A 22035-nucleotide genomic window follows, 5' to 3' on the forward strand; every position below is an offset into this window, starting at 1 on the left:
CACCTATGGCCTTCAGACTGGTACTCTTTGCAGCTGCTTCAACAACGGAGGCTTTGAACAAGGCCTGTTTGGACTATATGTCCCCAGCCACCCCCAGAATGCAGGAAAAGCTGTTTCGGAGGTTGAAGTTGAAAGTCTTCTGGACTTTCCCAGTCCACCTTCACTAATCACTTGGGCTTTCCAAGTCTGTCCAGGCACCTCACCCACTATCTAACTCAACTCACCAGCAATTTGTTTTAGGAGGTTCAACTCTAGACAACATAACTCCCAGTTTCACAGGGGCACACAAACCTTTCCACCATGATAAGTTGGTGATTCCTGGAGAGGTAGATTAATGGAAGCAATTATTAAGGAAAAGATCCAGCAGGACATGTTTAGAACAGAATTGTTCATGAACAGTCAGCATGGGTTCAGACAATAGAGGTTGTGTTTTACTAATACAGTATGTCAGTATTCTGTGAGAAAGCAACAAAAGCATATGATAATAGAGATGCATATGATTTTATATTTCTAGATTTTAAGAAGACTTTTGATAAGGTACCACATAAAAAGTTAGTAATCAAACCAAAAGAAGCGGGAATTCAGGACATTCCTGTAGGTGGGACCAAAATTGGCTTGAATATAGGAAGCAAAGGGTTATTGTTCATTAAAATTGCAAATGATAACAGCCAAAGCAGAATAATAAATGATATGGAATCAGTCACATCATTATAGAATAATTTGGACTGATTACAGGCTCCGGTAGATTTATGGCAGATGAAGTTTAATATAAGTAAATATAAAGAATTATATTTTGGAAGTAGAAATGTTAGATTTGAATACAAAATGGGAGATGTGAAACTTGAAAGTTCAGTTTAAGAGAAGGATCTAGAAATCACAGTGGACTCATTACTATATACCCATTCGTGTATTGTATGGAAGCCGTTAAAAAGGCTAACAGGGAACTAAGATGTATCAGCTTTGAGAAGAGATTGAAGGAGTTGAACTTTATCAGTTTAAGCAAATGGAGATTAAGAGGTGACATAATCAAAGGGTTTACAATTATTAAAGCAATTATTTAAGTGTATCTCAGCTGTTACATTAAAATAAATTCTGTAAGAAGAACATAGGCACATGGTTGGAAACTTGTTAAGGGCAGATTTCACACAAATGTTAGAAGGTTGTTGTTCATATCAAAAGCAATCATAAACAAATGGAATACAGTTCTAAGTAGTGTGATGGAGAGGAGGATTTGAAGGACCTTCAGAGTTCAAGTGTTTCAAATTTTACACAATTTTGGACAATCTAGGTAAATAGGATTGATGAGCTTCTTGGACAGAATGGCCTGTTCTCATTATAAATGCTATAATGTTATATGTTCTGATATTTAGTTCAAAGTTTTGGGCCTTCTTCAGTGATATTTTGCACAATACGTTTTGCTGAATGTTAGCGGTTTCCTATATATTCTATATGAATAACATATTTAAAAGCATTTGTAACAACCTTAGTTGTTTGTAATGTTTGACTACTTTATGCTGCTGTCAAAAATAACTAATAACTCGATAATTTCCTTTAGTCACCCCGCTGCTTCTAAAAATCATAAAATTAAAGTGAAGTAGAGCTTTGAAGGAATCTACACACAGATCAAAACTTTCACATATAACTTAACATGTATGGCATTTTCAAACCTGATCAATCCAATTCTGTGTCCCAGTGAACCAATGACTAACCAGGCGCCATTAGGTGCAAAAGGCGAACTGACCTAGGAGAATGTGCCAACATCTCAAAGACTACTTGTTAAGTGATAAAATGACATCCTGTCCATGGCTGATTCCTTCTTTCAGCTTAATATTACTGAGGTAGGCGTCAGCTGTTGTTTTTATTGCAAAGGGACCAGTAATCGGAAAAACATTTTTTTAATAAAATACAACAATAATGTTTACTGGAATATCATCTATGTTTCACTGCTGGAAATAAATATTTGTACACATCTTCTTAAAATATTGCGTGTCAAGTTTAGATTCCAGATTCTGACAGTATTCCCCGATGCCTCCTCCATAGAATGGCACTGCCATTACCAGGCTATCCTGTCAGGGTGGCATTACAGTATGTGAAACATGGAAAGGATTAGATTTACATCAGCTCTTCTGGCAAAGTAACTTTTTATCAGTCTGTGCTTGTGGTCTCTGGCAGACTACAGAATAAATGTTTCTTTCTTGTAAGCCATGCGTGTCATAAAGTATAGTGATGAGAATTTGATGTTGTGGGAATGCCAGTTACACATGGCGTTATTTAAGGACAATGGATAATGCAAAGGATATAAATATTTTAAGATCCTGTTTCTGCGAAAGATGGTTTGCAATCACCCCAACACCATAATCACATATCAATTTCTTATTTTAATTACATCCTCAACTAAGTTAGAAATTTGGCCTCAGTCACTGTCCCTGTAGAATTTGCATTTTCTGTTTATATCAGTAGTGCTTTTTTGTTCTTTCTCCAGGTACTCACACAACCCAATCACAAGTAGGTTACTTTAACTGGTGGTGAGGGGCCATGTGGGAAACTGCCACTTCATCCAAAGATTTGTTCCTGCCTTTCATCTGATGCTACTGACCCTCAACTGGATTTAGTCAGTTTGAAAATGGTCAGAATTGTTGGAATTATATCCTGGTTTAATTAAAAACTTCCTCTCTTTCTTTTTTAGTATTTTTTCTAATCAAACACAATGAATATTTCACTTTTTTGGAAATAGAATGAAGATTGTGCTTTTTATACATTAGGAGTGCATTCACTCATCTAGACATAAGATTTTGCTCACTGATACATTCAGAGTTCATTGATTTTTGTGGACCCACTAGTGAGTCACATGGAGCTGGCAGCATAGGGTGCAACGCAAGAACTAATCACACACAACCCACACTCACTCATATTAGCTAAGCCAGAACTTTTCTTCTTTTTTGTAATGCTTGTGTGTGTTTGAGGATAGTTGTTTGTTATAATATTTCTGGAGCTTCTGTTAAAAGCTAAATTTCCCTCTTGGGACAAATAAACTGCAGTGGGTAAATAAGGAGTTGAAAAAAGAAGCTGCAAAGGAAAAAAAACAGCTGTATAAAGTATATAAGACTAATAACTCCAATATGAATCATAGGGTTTATGAGAGCCACCATTAAGAAGAATGTAAGGAAGCTAAAAGACAGAGAGGATTATAGCAGATAAGGCAAAAGATGACCCAAAGTGATTATTTTGGTATTTTAGTAGTAAAAGAACAGTCAAGGAGGAGGTAAAATAGCAGATGCTCTGAACTAGCATTTTTCTGAAGTGGTTAACCTCCTAGCGGTTACAGGAAAAATTAAGGTAATACTAAGTGATTTGAAAATTTTACAAGGGGAAGTGCTGCTCAAAATAAATAGGCTGAAATCAAACAAATCACCAGGACCAGATAATATTTATCCTTGCATGCTTAAGGAGGATAGTGAATAGATATAATCCCTTGACGCAAATTTATTTGAAGTAACTGCACATTGGACTGAAAAATGCCAAATTTTATTCCAAATATTATTTCATTGTATAAAAAAAATGATTGGGTAAATCCAATTAACTATAGGTCAACAAGATTAATGTGCATGAAAGGTAAACTAATGGAAGGAATTATTAAGGAAAATATTGAACAACATATGACAAGAATAGGAGTTTTACTGAACATTCAGCATGTGTTCATATGAGGGAGATCACGTTTTACTATCCATCCATCCATCCATTCATCCATTATCCAACCCGCTATATCCTAACTACATATTCACAGGGGTCTGCTGGAGCCAATCCCAGCCAACACAGGGTGCAAGGCAGGAAACAAACCCCAAGCAGGGTGACAGCCCACCGCAGCACGTTTTACTAATATATTTTAGACAACAAAAGGGTTCGATCAAAGTGGAGCTTATGATATTATTTATCTGGACTTTTTCAGAAAGCATTTGATAAGGTGCCACATGAGAGGTTGGGCATCAAGTTAAAAGAAGTGGGAGTTCAGGGTGATGTTTTTAGATGGGTGCAGAATTGGCTCAGACACAGGAAGCAGAGGGTGATGGTGCGAGGAACCTCATCAGAACTGGCCGATGTTAAGAGTGGTGCTCCACAGGGGTCAGTGCTAGGGCCGCTGCTATTTTTAATATACTGTATTTCAATGATTTGGATAGAAATATAAATAATAAGCTAGTTAAGCTTGCAGATGATACAGATTGACAGATAATCTGCAATCCATTAAATCATTACAGAGGGACTTGGACAGCATATAGGCTTGGGTAGATGAAATTTAATGTAAGTAAATGTAGAATATGTTCTCCCTGTGTCTGCGTGGGTTTCCTCCGGGTGCTCCGGTTTCCTCCCACAGTCTAAAGACATGCAGGTTAGGTGCACTGGCGATCCTAAATTGTCCCTAGTGTGTGCTTGGTGTGTGGGTGTGTGTGCCCTGCAGTGGGCTGGCACCCTGCCCGGGACTTGTTCCTGCCATGCGTCCTATGCTGGCTGGGATTGGCTCCAGCAGACCCCCATGGCCTTGTGTTAGGATATAGCGGGTTGGAAAATGACTAAATGTAGAGTATTACACGTAGGAAGAAATATTGTTAGGTTTGAATTTGCAAGGGGAGGTCAGAAAATTGAAAGCACACTTTTAGAAAGGAATCTCGGAGAGAATGTTAGGATATATAGCATGATATGTGGTGTACAAGTCAAGGGAAGTTATGCTCAATCTTTGTAATGCACTGGTGAGGCATCATCTGGAGAACTATGTGCAGTTTTGGTCTCCAGGCTACAAAAAGGACATAGAAGTGCTGGAAAAATTCCAGAGAAGAGCGACTAGGCTGATTCCAGGACTGTGGGGGATTAGTTATGAGGAAAGATTAAAGGAGCCTTTTCAGTTTGCTCAAAAGGAGATTAAGAGGTGACATGATTGAAGCGTTTAAAATTATGAAGGGAATTAGTACAGTGGATCGAGACTGCTATTTTAAATGAGTTCATGAAGAACACGGGGACACAGTTGGAAACTTGTTAAGGTTAAATTTCTCACAAACATTATGATCAATAGACTGAAATGGAATATGGACTTTAGGGGCCTTCAAAGCTATAGCTGATGTTATTTTGAGTGATTTAGGTGGATAGGACTGACAAGCTTTATTGGGCTGAATGGCCTGACCTGATCTAGATTATTCTAATGTTTGTAAAGTATTTTCTAATAAAGTACCTTATCTGTCTATCTGTCTGTCTGATGATCATACATACAAATGGCAATAAATCTCCCTTTTGAGGGATACAGTAGATTATTATTTACATTACCATACATTTAACTTTTAATTAACATATTTACAACCATGTCTGACTGAAGATAATTTCCTAATCAAATGACTACAACAACAACAACATTTATTTATATAGCACATTTTCATACAAAAGAATGTAGCTCAAAGTGCTTTACATAATGAAGAATAGAAAAATAAGAGACACAGTAAGAAAATAAAACAAGTCAACATTAATTAACATAGAATAAGAGTAAGGTCCAATGGCCAGGGGGGGCAGAAAAAACAAAAAAAAACTCCAGACGGCCGGAGAAGAAAAAAAATAAATAAATAAAATCTGCAGACTAGTACTGAAACAGTTAGACATTCAAAATTTTAACACATAAGTGCATTGAACTAAGAAGAAAAATGAAGTAAGGACTGCAGAGTATCAAAGCCTGAAAAAGCTTTGATGGACCATTGGCTACCATGTTGCTTTGAATTTGTGGAATGGAAGAATTAGCCATCAGAAAAAAATGCATACATTCAGGGTTTTTTAGAAGGCAGGATTGAATTGATTAAGAAATTAGCTGGGTTCAAAAGCAATAGCCACAGTGTCACCATAGCCTGACACATATCTCATTGTTAAGGCTAGCTTGAATTTTAAATAGCCTTTTCCACAACAGATGCATAAATTAATGATTTTTTTTTTTTTTTGTAGGTGCAAAAATATCTCCTACCCCTCAAGTCTTCCACAACTCAGTATTGTATTCATATTTGTAAACGAAGCACTATCTGTCATCCTGAGGTCGATTCATTCAGCAATTGAAAGGACCCCGGCTCATCTGTTAAAGGAAATTGTGCTCGTAGATGATAACAGCAATGATGGTAAGTGCTCCACATGCATTAGTCATAAATCAATATGTTGCAGTGTAATGGAAAACGGGGAATATATTCAATAATGCTGGCTGTCTCTTATTACCTTGTATGGTAATTTTACTTTAGAAATCCTAATAGTCCACACCAGAACTCTTTAGGAGTTTGATTCAAATAAACACTTTTCTGAATAGCTCTCGAGCCTTGCACAATTTTCTCTGAAGCATGAACTACAGTGTGCTTCTTGCTTGATCTGTTTTTCTTGACAAGGCAACTATCTACACAATAAATAACATTTTAACACAATTATTTCCCTTATTCTAAGGATTGAGTCCAAAAATATTACTACTTTTACCTGCACCAAACGTTTTCCTTTTTTTTAAAGGAAGTTTAAAAGGAGGACGGTTTTCATTCAGTCCAGTAGTTATGTATTTCTGGTCACAATGTATGCACACTTTAATGGCAATCTCACTCTTAAAGTTATTTTACACACAGTTGTTTCTACTTGGTGGCCCTATCCTTCTCATCATAAATCAGTCTTCACCTCAGCCTCTCAAATTCAGCTACAGTAGCACTTAGAAATCTGCTCCTCTTAGACCTTCCTCTATAGACTGTGTTTGATTAACTGGTTCTCTTTCAGTTTTTAATGGCTTTTCATTAGTTGTGTACCATTGTATGAGTATTTTAATTCACGCACTCTCATTTCTTGCTGTGATTATTAATCATAAATGATTCTTTGCAGATATTTGGCATCAGTCACTGTCCAATATAGTCATCTGACAATCACTCACTCTCAGGGCCCTTGCCTTTTTAGCTGCTCCCACACCCTAACTTTTAACCTTTCCCTCCTTGTTGGGTACTGCTACTTCTGATGACCAATATCCTTCAAACTCCATATATGTACTTTTTTGTCTACATTTTCCATTACACATCCAGGTAAACCATAGTCTTGCATGGCACTTTAAGGCACAGTACAGGAACAAACATTGAATGAAAGCTCAGTCTATTGCAGATGCACTCCCCATACTCAATCATATTGATCCATTTAAAGTTGACAGATAACCTATCCATATTTTTGACATATAGGTAGAAACTGGGGTGCCATGAAAAAGCCTTTAATGGATGCATGGAAAATATTCTAACTCCACACATACAGTGATCAGTTGGTAGCTGAACCCAGATCTCAGAAATTTGACAAAATTATTTCCCTCTTTCTATTCCACATTTGACTGCTCTGTTCAAGCCTAAGGTGTCTTTTGTGTGTCTTTTAACACCATATCCTGTCTTTCTCCTGGTAGCATATTTTTTGTGATATGGCTTATCCTTTGTTTACTGACAATCATTAACACTCATTGTGACCCTAAGACTTATCGATCTAAACTGATCCATTCAGAGGTTTGCATTTCTAGTCTGATCACAGACAGTTTTCTGACAAAGCTTTTGTTTGCCTCATTCTGAGGAATCATCAAGTTTCAGGTTTCCTTCATATGTTATAGTAGTGGTATGTAGCTGAAGTAGTAGTATTGTTAAGTGTACATTTTATTGAAGATAATTACTCATATTGATTCTCTCTTGCTTTTTCCCTCTATACCTCCTGTTGAGTCCTCCTCAATGGCTTGTTCTCTTTCCTTTACTCATGATTCAAGTTTTTTTTTTAACTCATTTTCCTCTTCTCAATGCACAGAATTTCTAAATTGCCCGATTGTGTGAGAGATTTTCTTGAATAATTATTAAATTCCTTCGTATAGTCACCTCATTTTTGATTTCTAAGCAATGGAACTTCACCTTGCCCATTCCTTGTATTTTATGTATAAACCCTTGGCATATATGTTTCACAGATCACTGAACACGCGTGCAGTTCCCACAGATTGAAATGTTGCAAATGTTATTTAATTCTATAAAAAATTTGACGCAAGTAAGAATAGGCCAGTAAAGGCTTTGGACATCAAAGACTGAGATTGTGGGCTCAGATACCTTTGACACTGTGTTACCATGAGCAGCTTCAACTGTCAGTACTACAATTGGAAAAAGCAAAAAAAAATGTAACCAATCATATCTCTCAAATGTTGCAAGTTACTCTTCAGCCAAATAAGTAATAATAATAATAATAAGTAACTTATTACGCATCACAGATAAATTAATAGAAGCAAGTACTAAAGAGACGTTCAAACAACATATATTGTGAACAGTGAATATGGAATTAGACGGAGGAGATTGTGTTTTGCTAATATAATGGAAGTCTTTGATGATGCAACAAAAGCAAATAATGAGGTGCATGTGATATGGTTTATATGAATTTTCAGGAGGCTTTTAAAAGGGGCCCACGTGAAGTGCATGTCATCAAACTAAAAGAAGAAAAAATTCAAGGCCGTGTGTAGATGGTTGCAAAACTGGCTTGAGAAGTAAAAGTTACATAGGAAGAAAAAGGTTATGGTGAGAAATGATGAAAGAAATGATGTTAAAAGTGGTGTCCCTCAGTGATCATATTTAACACTTGTTACAAACATTATTGAATGTTGATTCCCAGATGTGAAGCTCTGAAAATATTTCACACAATTACTCATAGTCTTTCAATATGTGCATGAACACAACACATCGCAGAATATGCATAATTCAACTTCATGTGTACAAAATACAAATGGACTCTTATGTGCATGCTTCACTAATACATAGCCCACTGGCAAGTATGAATCTTGCTTCTTCCATCCATTTATTCCGCTATATCCTAACTACAGGGTCACGGGGGTCTGCCAGCCCACCGCAGGGCACACCCACACACCAGGAACAATTTAGGATCGCCAATGCATCTAGCCTGCATGTCTTTGGACTGTGGGAGGAAACCAGAGTACCTGGATGAAACCCACGCAGACATGGGGAGAACATGCAAACTCCACACAGGGAGGAGCCGGGAAGCGAACGCAGGCCTCCTTACGGCGAGGCAGCAGTGCTACCACTGTGCCACCGTGCTGCCCTATCTTGCTTCTTAGATCATGTGAAATACAACTTCATAGACCTTAATAGATTATAAGTAGCCCCTTCCACAAACACTCCAAACTTTGCTTTCCATTGTTCATTATTTCAGTTAGTTTAAACCATACCTAAAATTCACTGAGAACAGAATTACAACATTTTTGACGCAGTTATAATTAGCACAAAGCCTGTACCAGTTTCCATGTGAAGAAAAGAGAAGACTGACGAGTGGATGGAGCAAGTCTCAGATGAAGAGCACAGTGCTAGAAGGCAGCACACTACCAAGAATCTGATTAAATGTATTATGTGTATTTATTTTTGTTGTCATAAGCATGCATCAGAAATTCAGAAGGCACCTTTCTTAAACCAAAGCCTTTAAGGCTTCAGAGTAGACATGTTCAGTAAGTTATAAGGCTCTTGTTTTCACTTTGATCTGGTATCCCTTGAGTTCCATTTAAAATTAAGCTATTTTTTATTATTTATAAAACTTTAGAACAAAATCTCATTATGTCAAATCAATATACTGTATGTCATGATTTTGAAGAAATAACTTTGACTTAAAAATACTGAACTCATCCTTTAAGCTTGTAGATGATAACAGTCAAAGTGGAATTGCAGATAGTCTTGATTCTATCCATGTCTGTCTATAAAGATTCAGCTAAACTTCAGAACTGGACAGATTTGAGGTAAATTAAATTTAATATAAATACATGGGAAGTAAGAATGATAGATTTGAGTACACAATTGGAGGACTGAAACTTGAAAGTATGCCTTATGAAATGGACCTGGAAGTCACAGTGGACTCGTCACTGCTGTGTCTACATTTAGGCTGTCTACAGAAGTGATTAAGAAGGTTAATAAGATTTTAGTTTATGTAGCTCTATGTGTGAAGTACAAGTCTGTGGAGTTTATTATTAACATACTTGTAAGGCCTCATCTGGAGTACTGTGTGTAGTTTTAGTCTTCATATTACAAAAACAGATTTGCTAGAGAATGTACAGGGAAGAACAACTTGACTTATTCCAGGACTGAGAGGTATGAGCCCTGAGTAAGGACTGAAGGTGAAGCTGTTTAATTTAGGCAAACATAGATTAAGAGGTGATATAATGGAAGTGTTTAAAATTATAAATAACATTAGCACAGTGGATTCCAGCTGTTACTTTAAATTAATTTCTTCAACAAGAACACAAGAGATAGAAATTTTCTAAGAGCAGGTTTTACAATAAAGTTAGAAATTGTTTCTTCACACAAACAATTACAGACACCTCGATTAAGTTTCCCAGGTGTGTGTCAGACATTAGGTAACTTTAAAACTGGAATTAATGTGATTTTGGAGAAAGTTGGTGAATAGGATTGAAGAGCTTTGTTAGGCTGAATTGTCCGTTCTTATCAAAATCGTTCCATGTTTAATCTTGGTATTTTCTTTTATTTGGATAAAAGCCTTTCAGGACAGCAATGCTGTACAAGTTTCTTGAGGTTATTCTTTACTCTGTTTTCTAAGCCTTCAATCTCATGGGTAGGTTAGGATTACTTTAGTTTATCCTTTTTCATCTTGTTTCTTATTCATTAAACACATGCAATTGCTCTTTTAAGGTTGTCTCCATCTAGCAATACATACACTTCATTGAGTTTATTCAATATTGTCATTTGTTTGTTTAATATGTTCTTTGCCTAGACAGACTCTCCAAAAAAAATTTTTTTTTAGCCCAGTGTAATGAACAGTAGCGAGCGGAAGCTTGTTTTATCCGTGAATGAATGTTGATTGCTATAATAACCTTTACATTAAATTATTTTTCCCATGCAACTAGGCAAATAGCAAGAAAGGCTACTTTAAGGAATTCAGGCCTTTATTTTGTCCTTTAAATTAAAATGGACATCGCCTGAGTTTGGACAGCATGCTCATTTGAAATGCAGAAGCTTACACTATTTATTGGAAAAATTAAAGAGAAAGATGAATTTGAAATTGCTGCTTAGTAAACAAGTTTTTAAAGATTTGTACTGATTTGTGTGTTTATTATTTGTTGTTGTGTGTCATACAGCATACGATTTTGTAAGAAACAATTGCTATATAATTAAAATGTTAATTGATATTTAAAATTACACCTCAAGAATTTTGAATGTCTAGCTGATACACTGAAGGAAAAAACACACCTGTATATATAATTAGTAAAAGTAGTGCAATTAATGATTTAAAATTATTAAAACCTGTAAGTACATGTATATTTTATGCAGTGTTTAATTGCTAATATCAATTAATTGATTTGTGATAAAATATATATAAATACATATTTTTGTTGTTAGGGAAATGATGAAAACTACTTTTTTTCAATTGAGCCTTGTTTCAGGTAGGTACATTACAGAAAAAATTAAACAATATGACAGCTTGTAATTATAAGAAGCATTTTATTTTTATGCCATATATTTTATGGATAAATATATTTGTAGATATTTTATTAGTTAAAGTATGTGCTTTCAGTAAATGTTATTTATTTTAATATTTTATGGTCACTGAACAATAAGCCTACAGAATTTAATTTTGGTAATATAAATGAACAATTAGCACCTGTGGTCTATAGTTTATTTATAAAAATACACTTTAATATAGGACATAAGGCTTTTATGCATCTGGTTATGTTGGAGCTTACTGTAAAAAGATTTTTAATGGGATAACGAAAAAAATCACAAAGTAACATGAATATTGGTGATCGGTATCGGCCTTAAAAAATCTGATCAGAACATCGCTACTTGTAACAAAAAATACTGTATATACTCGTGGGTAAGTACTCCCACAGATAAGTCGGGACTTGATTTTACAGTATAATTTCTTGTAATGACGGTCTTATAAGTCGAATGCCGAAAAACCTCACACTATTGGTCCAAGAGATTACGATATTGCTAACGGCCAACTGAGAGAGTTACCACGCAGCACACTGCCTTTTATTTCTATGTATTGTGTCTACGTGACCGCGTGGTAATACCCAAACTATTCCGTAGCAATGTTTGCACTGATTTGTGTTTTTTGTATCTCACACCCTCATACACCTTTATTGGAAGAGCATCCCTTATCTATGATGGAACGTTTGATCAGAGGAAAATATGAGGCTGGTTTTAAATTAAACATTGTTGAAGTAGTGAAAGAAATTGGTAACTGCACTGCTGCAACAAAATTTGCTGCATCTGAGAAACTGATGCAAGATTGGAGAAGGCAAGAAGATGTAAAAACAAAATTTAAGTGTCGCATTTTTGAATGGGCTTATAAGTCGGGGTCTGATTTTATGATTGATTTTTCGGGTTTCAAGAACCGACTCATACATGAGTTTGTAGACACCTGGCTGTCAGTTGTGTTTAAATATGTAGTCAATGTCAGATTGTCTTCTGTACTGTCTGAAATACATACCTTTGTCTTATTGGCATGTTTGTGGAAATAAAAACAGACCTCTTTCTAGTCTGGTATTTCTGTAGTTTTTTTCTTTTAATAAAGTTATTTTTATCATTACATTCCTTACATCTCTCACAAGCCTGTTTAGGATAAGTCACCTAATAATGCATTCATTCTTTGCTAAAATCTGAATAAGCTATTGAATTAGAATTAACCCTAATAATTGCTATTGATGGCCCACCACCAAATAAAACATAACACAGTGTGTAATGTTTCTGTTTTCCTTAAAAACATGTGAGACAGAATTGAGAGGAATTGCATAGGACCAGGAAAGGAAGTCAAAAATTCTTTTATTTTTATCATGCAAAGGTCAAATCTGAAATCAAAATGAAACCAAAAGTACCAAAACAACAACAACAACATTTATTTCTATAGCACATTTTCATACAAACAATGCAGCTCAAAGTGCTTTACAGGATGAAGAAAAAAGACAAAATAAATAAGAATTAAAATTAGGGAACACTAATTAACATAGAATACAAGTAAGGTCTGATGGCCAGGGAGGACAGAAACAAAAAAAAAACTCCAGACGGCTGGAGAAAGAAATAAAATCTGCAGGGGTTCCAGGCCACGAGACCGCCTGGGCCCCTCTGGGCATTCTACCTAACATAAATGATCTCAATCAGTCCTGATTGTATTCAGGGTTCTCATGGAAGAACTTAATGATGACAGTTATGTGGACTTCTGGCCTTCAATCCATCAATGTAGGGACATCACGGTTGATTAGGTGGTGGTGGCACAGATTGCCACCACAGAAAACTGGAAAAAGAACAGAAGATAAAGTAGAGGTTCGTACAGATTTTGGAGCCACAATGAATAATAATGATAATTAATTGAATATACAAACCATCAGGATTTAACTAAGATGAAGCTAAGAGAAAGCCATGTTAAAGTAATGTGTTTTCAGCAGTGTTTTAAAGTGCTCCATCGTATCAGCCGGACGAATTCCTATTGGCAAGCTATTCCGGATTTTAGGTGCATAACAGCAGAAGGCCGCCTCACCACTTCTTTTAAGATTAGCTCTTGGATTTCTAAGTAGACACTCATTTGAAGATCTAAGGTTACGTACGATTTGGAGTGTAAGATGTAAGATATTCCGATATATAAGATGGAGTGAGATTATTTAAGGCTTTGTAAACCATAAGCAGTATTTTAAGTCAATTCTAAATAACACAGGTAACCAATGTAGTGACATCAAAACTGGGGTGATGTGCTCGGATTTTCTTTTCCTAGTTAAGATTCTAGCAGATGCATTCTGCACTCGTTGTAATCGGTTGATGTCTTTTTTGGGTGGTCCTGAGAGGAGTGCGTTTCAGTAATCTTGCTGACTGAAAACAAAAGCGTGAATTAATTTTTCAGCATCTTGCGATGTTATAAGAGGTCTAACTTTTGCTAAGTGAAAAAATGCTGTCCTAGTAATCTGTTTAATATGTGATTTAAAATTCAGGTCAGAGTCAATAATTACCCCTACATTGTTTACCTCTGTCTTGACTTTTAATCCTAATGCATCAAGTTTATTTCTAATAACCTCATTATGTCCATTATTGCCAATCACTGAAATTTATGTTCTGTTAAAAACAAGCCATGAGCCAAAAATCATAGTCCAAAGAAACAGGCAAAAGTTACAAATCGAAGAACTGGCTACACACTGCAAAATCTTTGGAAGAATTCTGAAATTTGGATACTGTAATAACATGCTACAATTTAAATAACAGTGCACCTCTGTGTTGTGAACCCTTTATTAATTTTTTGTTGAATTTCATGGATGAATTTATTGAATCTATACCTTGATGTAGGAGTTTTTATACTTCAATGAGTATGTTTTTAGCATTGCTTTTAGATATCAGTGTAACCCAAGAAATATAAATATTTTTCTCTTTGTGCTGTGATGCCATCTTTGTTTTCTATAGGTGCTTCTGTGTTGGGGCCTTGGGGTCTCTTGCTGTCTAAGCTTTCTCCCTCAGTCTCAGCCCCAATACCTGTGATGTCATTGATGTGACAGTTTAAAGGATGCTTCAAACATCTCAAAAGTATTGCAAGCTTTACAATTAGACCTTGCTTTCAAATCTTCAAAACCTTTTTGGTATTTTTGAATATTCATGTTTTTGATCTCTTGCTCGTGATTCTGACTACTAATTTTTCATTACATTTCCAGTTTATTTGACAGATCAGGCTGAATTTTTGTTCATGCCTTAGCTTGCCTTTTGACTATGTGTATCTCACAGTCCTCTTCATTGAAAATGTTACTGTCTCACTCTGCGTCAGTATACTCTGATGTCATATGTCACACCTTCCAGGCATCACAAGTTAGAAATGGTGAGTCCTAACTAATGATAAAAACAATCCAAATGGAGGCATCCATGTAACAAAATGGTGGTGCAGCAACATAAACAAAATAATAATTAAAATTAAGTAAAAGATTAAAACAAAAATTAAAAAAATTAAAAGTGCAAAAATTAGTCTAGCACATAGCAAGGTCACCAAAAATCCTATCAGATTATAGGCAACTACTCGCATTCACAACAACAGCCATATTATAATCAGTGAAGCGGCAAGTGGGAGTCATCACAATTTAAATTCATATTACTTAAACAGTTTATTTATGGCCATCACATAACCAAATTCCTGCTGTCTCACAACAAAGTAAAAGTATAAATGGAAAAGGCAGTTCCAGTTAAATAAAGGTGACAAAATGTGCTACTATTAGACATTTTCCCCACCTCTGCATTAGCGTGTAAAAACTTTTTGTGTTTTGGCACATTGGAAAACTGTGACAATCAATGTTTTCATGAAAGACAACACAAAACAAATGTTGATTTCCTTGTGTTGTGGATAATTGTAGTGGATACATAGAAAAAAAATGATTGTTAGAGTTATTATAGTTAACAGTTAATTTGAAAAGACTATTACAAGTTCATTTACTGTAGCTTGTTTCCCTGGATGCAGTGCTCGAGTGTTTTCAGGGAAACTTTTCATATTTTCCTTTTGTTTGCATGGCTTTTTCCAGTGAGTGATTCAAGTTGTGTATAGACATGGAAACTCACCATAAGATGGGTCACAAGTTGAAATGCAAATCAAATTTGTAACCAGGGTGTCAGAATAGTAGCTCAAACACTAACCAGAAGTCAAGTAGTGATAGTAATCAAAAAACATAAAAGAAAATAACAAATATGAAAGTAAAAGACATTCAGTTGGACCTTTTATTAACTCTTAGTTGAGGGCTTTTATACCATTTTATTTGTGATATATCTTTGCTCACCTTCTGGAACCACACCCTTTAGCAACATATCATTACATCAGTGGCATCATGAAATGACTGCATCAAACAATAAAAGAAAAAAAATGGCAACATTCTACAAACTGAAAATAAAAACTGACTTTAATAACTACACCTTAAAGAAAGCAAAAAAATTGAAGAGAATACATTCTCCACTGTCAAACAGCCACCAAAATCAACATCAGTGAAGTTGGAAGAAAAATGTGTCTAGAAATATATCCATTTTTAAAATGGCATAAATCATAACAAGTGGATAGTCATTTTAACACATTATCATTAGAAACAAAAGAAATTCAAAACTACAAAATACAAATATTTTACTTTATTTTTGAAATTTCATTTATACTGTATGCAATGGCATAAAGGGATTCATGACTATGAACAAAAACACAATTAGTCCTGGGCAAGATGCCAGTCCATGGCAAGGGCAAAGTCATATACATTCCAGCATGGTCTCCAAATGAGTCTAATTAAGCACCTTAGAAATTTTGCCTATCCCAGAAGACATCTCAGACAGCCTGAGTGCTGTGGCACTGTGTCCTGCAAAAAACAAGTAAAACATGAATAATTTAGAAGCTGCATTTGTACTCTTATACAATAAAGCAGAATATATTATATTTGGGGTTTGAATAGAGCTCAAAGGTGGATGGGGCCATCGTGTATTTTTATTAATATGGCTATTATTTTCCCTCTGGAACTCATATGGTGGAGAAGAACATGAAATTTCATCCTTATAATTGTTCCCAAAGTGTCTTGATCACATCTGTTTCACCCGCTAGCTGTAGCAGCTGTGTTATCTTTCTCTTCTTACCTTTTTTGGGACATAATAATTGGCCCAGGTACACAGATCATTTCTGTTCTTTCCTAAATGGGCACAGTAGATTGAAAATTCAAAGTGGAGTTGTAGATGGTGACACATTGTAAATGGAAACTGTCCAAGGCTCCCTCAGGCATTTTTGCTATATTGAGGGTTAACAGCTAGTAATTAGCGGCTGTTGCTCTGCTGGCATGTCTGACAACTGTTAAAATATATTATCAAAATCATTTTTAATCTGAATAAGATATTCTACAAATGTTTTATTCTGAGGCCTAATTGTCCAGCAAATGAAAAAGGAAATAATTTATTATTTTGAGAACTTTATTGGCTTTTATTTTCATTTGCTTTAAGTTTTGTGTAAGTAAATTACCATTCATTAAGTGGTTTGTAAAACACAACCAAATGCAGAACATCTAAAGATATTGAAACATCCAGCTCATACATCTGTTGTCATAGAGTGGACTACCCCAGTTCATCAAATAAAGGGCTTGAGACCCGCAAAGAAAAGGCCCAAAGCTAGAATAAGAGAAGGAGGCTTGAAACATGCAATTCTGAAACTAAGGTCACAGATATAATGAGCTGTCAGGTCACACTATACGTGTACTGCACAACTCTTCCAAACTTTCGAACTCCTGCAGCTAAGGCTACATCAGTGAGTAACCATATTTTGGTCTGCTGGGCTAAAAGTAAAAGCCCTAAGTATAATGGTAGCATCTCTAATGTAAACTGAATAATACATAAATAGCAGTGAACAAGCAGCTGCTGCTTTATCAGTGAGGTTTCACTTTTTTTGACCACAGGGCAGTGTACATTGCAAAAGATGCTACAGTATGCCTACATACGTAAATTTGGTATGAAGAACTCTGGAATGCAGCACAGACTTAACTGTCAAGAAGCATTTCTTCTTGGTGACTAGTGACTACTGTTGTTCTGATCACTAAACATAAGTCCTTAACTGTCACCACAAGAAGTATAATTTAATATTCTCCATCTATGCTAACAGCATCACCCACACGGCTTCAGGAAAGAGACATGGACATGGCACAAGAGCATCATAAGACCAACTCATGCACATACCCACAGTCATACTCACATAGGGCCAATTTAAAATCACCAACCTATAAAGCTCATCTTTGGAGGATGTGAGAGGAAACTAGGGTACCAGAGGAACACCCACGGAGACATGGACCCATGTTACCAGAATTCCTTGTATCACTTTAAATATCTTCTTATTGTCTTCTAATCTGTCAATAAGTATGTTTCTCATCAGTCTTTGTGGTATTGTTGTGTTTTGTTTCCAAACCCTAGACTGCTTGCTACTCCATTACAGCTCTTGTAATGTGTTCTATTTACTGTGATGGTCTAAACTATTGTCCAAAAAATGTGCTATCTTCATCCTGTTCTTATCAACTGTATCTAATTATGTTATGTGTTACCCGCTTAACTTGTGATCTTCATGTCAATATTTCAAATTTCCGTGTTCTTGTCAATGAGCGGATCCCATGCCCTGCCATGAACCTTTTCTTGAGTTCTCTTTTGAAATTCCTACCTAAAACCTTCCTTCTCCCACTGAGCTCTTTGGTTATACCCTTAATCTTAATTTTGTATCATTGTTTTTCAAATGAACACAAGTAATGAAGCTCCTTCACCCATTTAGCCTTCTCTTTGCACACGATGATGCTTAGATCATCTCAGCATTACTGTCCTCATGGCTCTTTGCACCCTCTGTCTGTATCTTAAACCAGAATATCCATCCAGGCCAGACAAATACTGTATATATCCCTGTTTATTACCTCCAGGAGGAGACGGAGCCTATCTCAAAACTATTTGGTACAAAGCAATTATGGACATTCCTAAATATCACATTTACACACCCAAACTTAGTCATACAGGGGCAGTTTATAGTTTACCAGTAATTTAACGTGGCATTTTTAAAATGAAAATGAATGCCATATTAGTAAAGTAAATCTCTATTGGAATACTACATAGAAATGCATAAACACATAAGTTATACCTTCCTAAATATTTTCATTTGATTTAAAGTAGGTGTCATCTTAAATATAATTCAGTCAAAAACTTGTCTAGTCACAGGTACAGTAACTAACTACTAAGAATGAATAAATGAAATATAAATTGTGAAACTTAGGTATTTTTTCCGTAAATTATATGTTAACTTAAAAACCTTGGTACAGCTTGCCATTTCTGTGCTTTGTCATCTGTAAAAAGACAAAATAATACAAAATAATAACAATTAGAAAATAGTAGCAAACATAATTTGTTTGTTTTACATACATTTGCATTTACTAGCATTGTGTATATGGATCATTGCAATATTTACTTGTCTTTATGCAATATGTTAGGCCCTGATGAAGAGCTATGCTCGAAACCCGCTGGCTGGAAGAAGTCTTCTATTATAGATGTGACGTTGACTTATGTGATAAAGACTCTTTTTGAAGGAATATCTACTGTACATGGACTTTGATTACCTCAATGGACTGTAATTACTTTAAGCACCCACCATATAAAGGCCTTTTATCTTTTCTTGTGGTATATTTACTGATGTGGCTTTGCTGCATTTATTACTGTTTTAGTAAATTCATAAGTTATACCTTTTGTAATTAGCTACATTTTATTGTTTTCACATTTTTTTTAAATCTCATTCATTCATTTATTCGTTCATTGTGATTAGTTATACCTGTCACTCTTTTAGTATACTCTTATCACTCAGATATATTATTACCTTCCATGCACCACAGACAAAATATTTATAAAAACATAGTTAAAAGTATGAATCAGTTTCAGTCAACCATTCATCCATCATGTATCTCTACAACCTTTTAATGAAATTCAGGGTTGCAACAAGCCAAAGACTATCTAGCAACCACAGAAGGCAGGAAGCCAATCCTGAATCGGCCGCCGGCACATAACAGGGAGTCGCCACTGGCAGAGGGCAAATGTTAGACTCACCAGTCAACCTAAAACTGCCATTTTTGATGTGTGGGTGGAAAACTGGAATACCCTTAGAAAGATCTATACACACATAGAAAGCAGTTGTAAACACCACATGGACAATAACTGGACAAGAATTCGAATCTTACTTTTATAATCATATCATTATCAGCACACACTATCATAAGGTGCTTTACAGAATGAACATATTTACAAAAGCCTAACGAATATACAAAAGTTACTTTAATAAATAGGGCAGCACGGTGGCGCAGTGGTAGGGCTGCATGTTAATTATTTATATTACCTTGCTGAAATAACATAAGAACACAAGTCTTTTTATTAATATAATCATCGATAAACAAGTGAAATAATATAATAAACATGATAAGAAAAATATTAAAAGGAAGTAGTAACAGACTTTTTAACAACATTTTTGTAGATAGTAGCTGTCATTACTGTCACTCCAGAAATAGCACAGGGTGAGGCAGAAAGGATGGACGTTTTTTACAAAATCACAAAATTGTTAATTTTTCCTTACAAAGAATAGTATTGAAAGATTTGAGTTCATATTGAAATAGCATTTGACAATTTGTAGGGATGGAAATGCAGGTCTAAATGCAAAATACGCCATACTGAACGATTACTGAGGCCAAGTTCAGATGAATGCTTCCGAGCAGATCGACTTGGATTGCGCAGCAGGGCTAGTCGTACGTTTTCCGCATTTTCAGGGGTACGTGCCATTCGTGTAGCCCTCAGCGGCCTTTTGTTCATTAGTGTACCTCGTGTATGAAGTGCTTTAACCCAATGTAGGATAGTGTTACAAGCGGGAACAGCTTTATTTCTGTGGATATTGAAATGGCAACGAAACTCACGCTGAACTGTGGTAATAGATTGGTTGTACTTGACAAAACAGTCGTACGCAAAAACGGGGTGTTCTATCGTCCACGGCTCCATGACTTCAACTAAAAAGAAAATAAAAAAATGCTAAGACTTCGCAAACCTAACGCCACCTACCACACATCTGTCACTCCACCTAGTGGTGAGTTCTAGCCATTTCAAAGACGTGTGTCCTTTCTGCCTCACCCTGTATACTATACATGTTTAGCTCAGGTGTTAATTTGGGCGATTTCTTTAATCCATGTTAATAAACATGAACGTTATTTAAATATTTAATTTGAGGATAAATCAGAAAAAAACCTAGACGAACCAAAACAGTACATTTTTTAAAACCAACATGATCCAATAAGGGCGGCACGGTGGCGCAGTGGTAGCGCTGCTGCCTCGCATTAAGGAGACCTGGGTTTGCTTCCCGAGTCCTCCCTGCGTGGAATTTCCATGTTCTCTCCGTGTCTGTGCGGGTTACAGGCCAAAGACATGCAGGTTAAGTGCATTGGCGATCCTAAATTGTCCCAAGTGTGTGCTTGGTGTGTGTGTGCCCAGGGCTGGTGCCCAGCCCGGGGCTTGTTTCCTGCCTTGTGCCCTGTGTTGGATGGGATTGCCTCCAGCAGACCCACGTGACCCTGTGTTAGGATATAGCAGATTGGACACTGACTGACTTTAATAAATGTCCCAGGAAAATAAATATCACAATAAAAAATGTAGCACTGACAGGTTTCATCTGTCGATGATTGGTTGCCAAACACACACTTTATATTACTTTTTTTTATGCTGTAGTTACGTGACCCATTGACAACAGAATACAGATTTCATACATTTCGGCAGGATTGTGATTGCCGGTGTATGGTAAATATAAGGCATTTGTTTCTAAAAGTATACCTCTCACATTGTCATGAATTGTGCAGATTGTCCAAGCCTGTCAATGTGACCGGAATCCAAGTTAGGTCAGTGAATTTATGGTGCAGTAACGGGAGAAGGAGTGTCAACAGCTGACAGATTTTGTAATTACAGCTTGACTTGGGGTGGAGAAGGATAGTCCTCTGTGAATAGACTGATATGGCAATAATGAATTTTTAAAGTATAAAACTTACCCTGACAAATGGTAGTCCATCATACGAATACACACACACACAAGAAAAACAGCATCTTTGAACAATTAGTATAGATACAAAAAACTTCAGTAACTAGTTAAAAGGCTACGTTTTCATTTTACACTTGTTATTCATTTTAGTCCACACCCCCTTCCTATAATATAACACTGGCACTAATGATGCTATATCACATAATATTGACTGTAGATGTTGTTGCAGACTGCTGCCAGAGCCTTATCTTTTTGTACTGTGCTGGAAATTCATTATCTTGGACAGTTTATTTCAGCTACATTGGTGAAGCATAATACATGGGGAGGGAATAGGATAAAGCATTCATTTACTTTTATAGCACAGGATTTCTGGAAGATTAAATATAGCATGCAAGCATGGTTTCTGTTTTCAAACAAGAAAGCAGTTGCAATGTGCTTATCCTTTAATTCATTCAACCACAGTTCTCATTAGCTTGGATT

At 35.9% G+C, this 22035-nt stretch overlaps 1 protein-coding gene across 1 annotated transcript in view; it reads left to right on the forward strand.

The window, feature by feature from the left end:
• Nucleotides 1-22035, forward strand: part of LOC120527094 (polypeptide N-acetylgalactosaminyltransferase 18) — a 776032-nt gene that overhangs the window by 474097 nt on the left and 279900 nt on the right. Inside the window, exon 3 of the mRNA XM_039750177.1 lies at nt 5971-6137. Within this exon, the coding sequence (XP_039606111.1) occupies nt 5971-6137 (167 nt within the window). The remainder of the gene's footprint in view (nt 1-5970; nt 6138-22035) is intronic.

This window comes from Polypterus senegalus, chromosome 1, assembly GCF_016835505.1.
Source record: "Polypterus senegalus isolate Bchr_013 chromosome 1, ASM1683550v1, whole genome shotgun sequence".
Taxonomy (NCBI): domain Eukaryota; kingdom Metazoa; phylum Chordata; class Cladistia; order Polypteriformes; family Polypteridae; genus Polypterus; species Polypterus senegalus.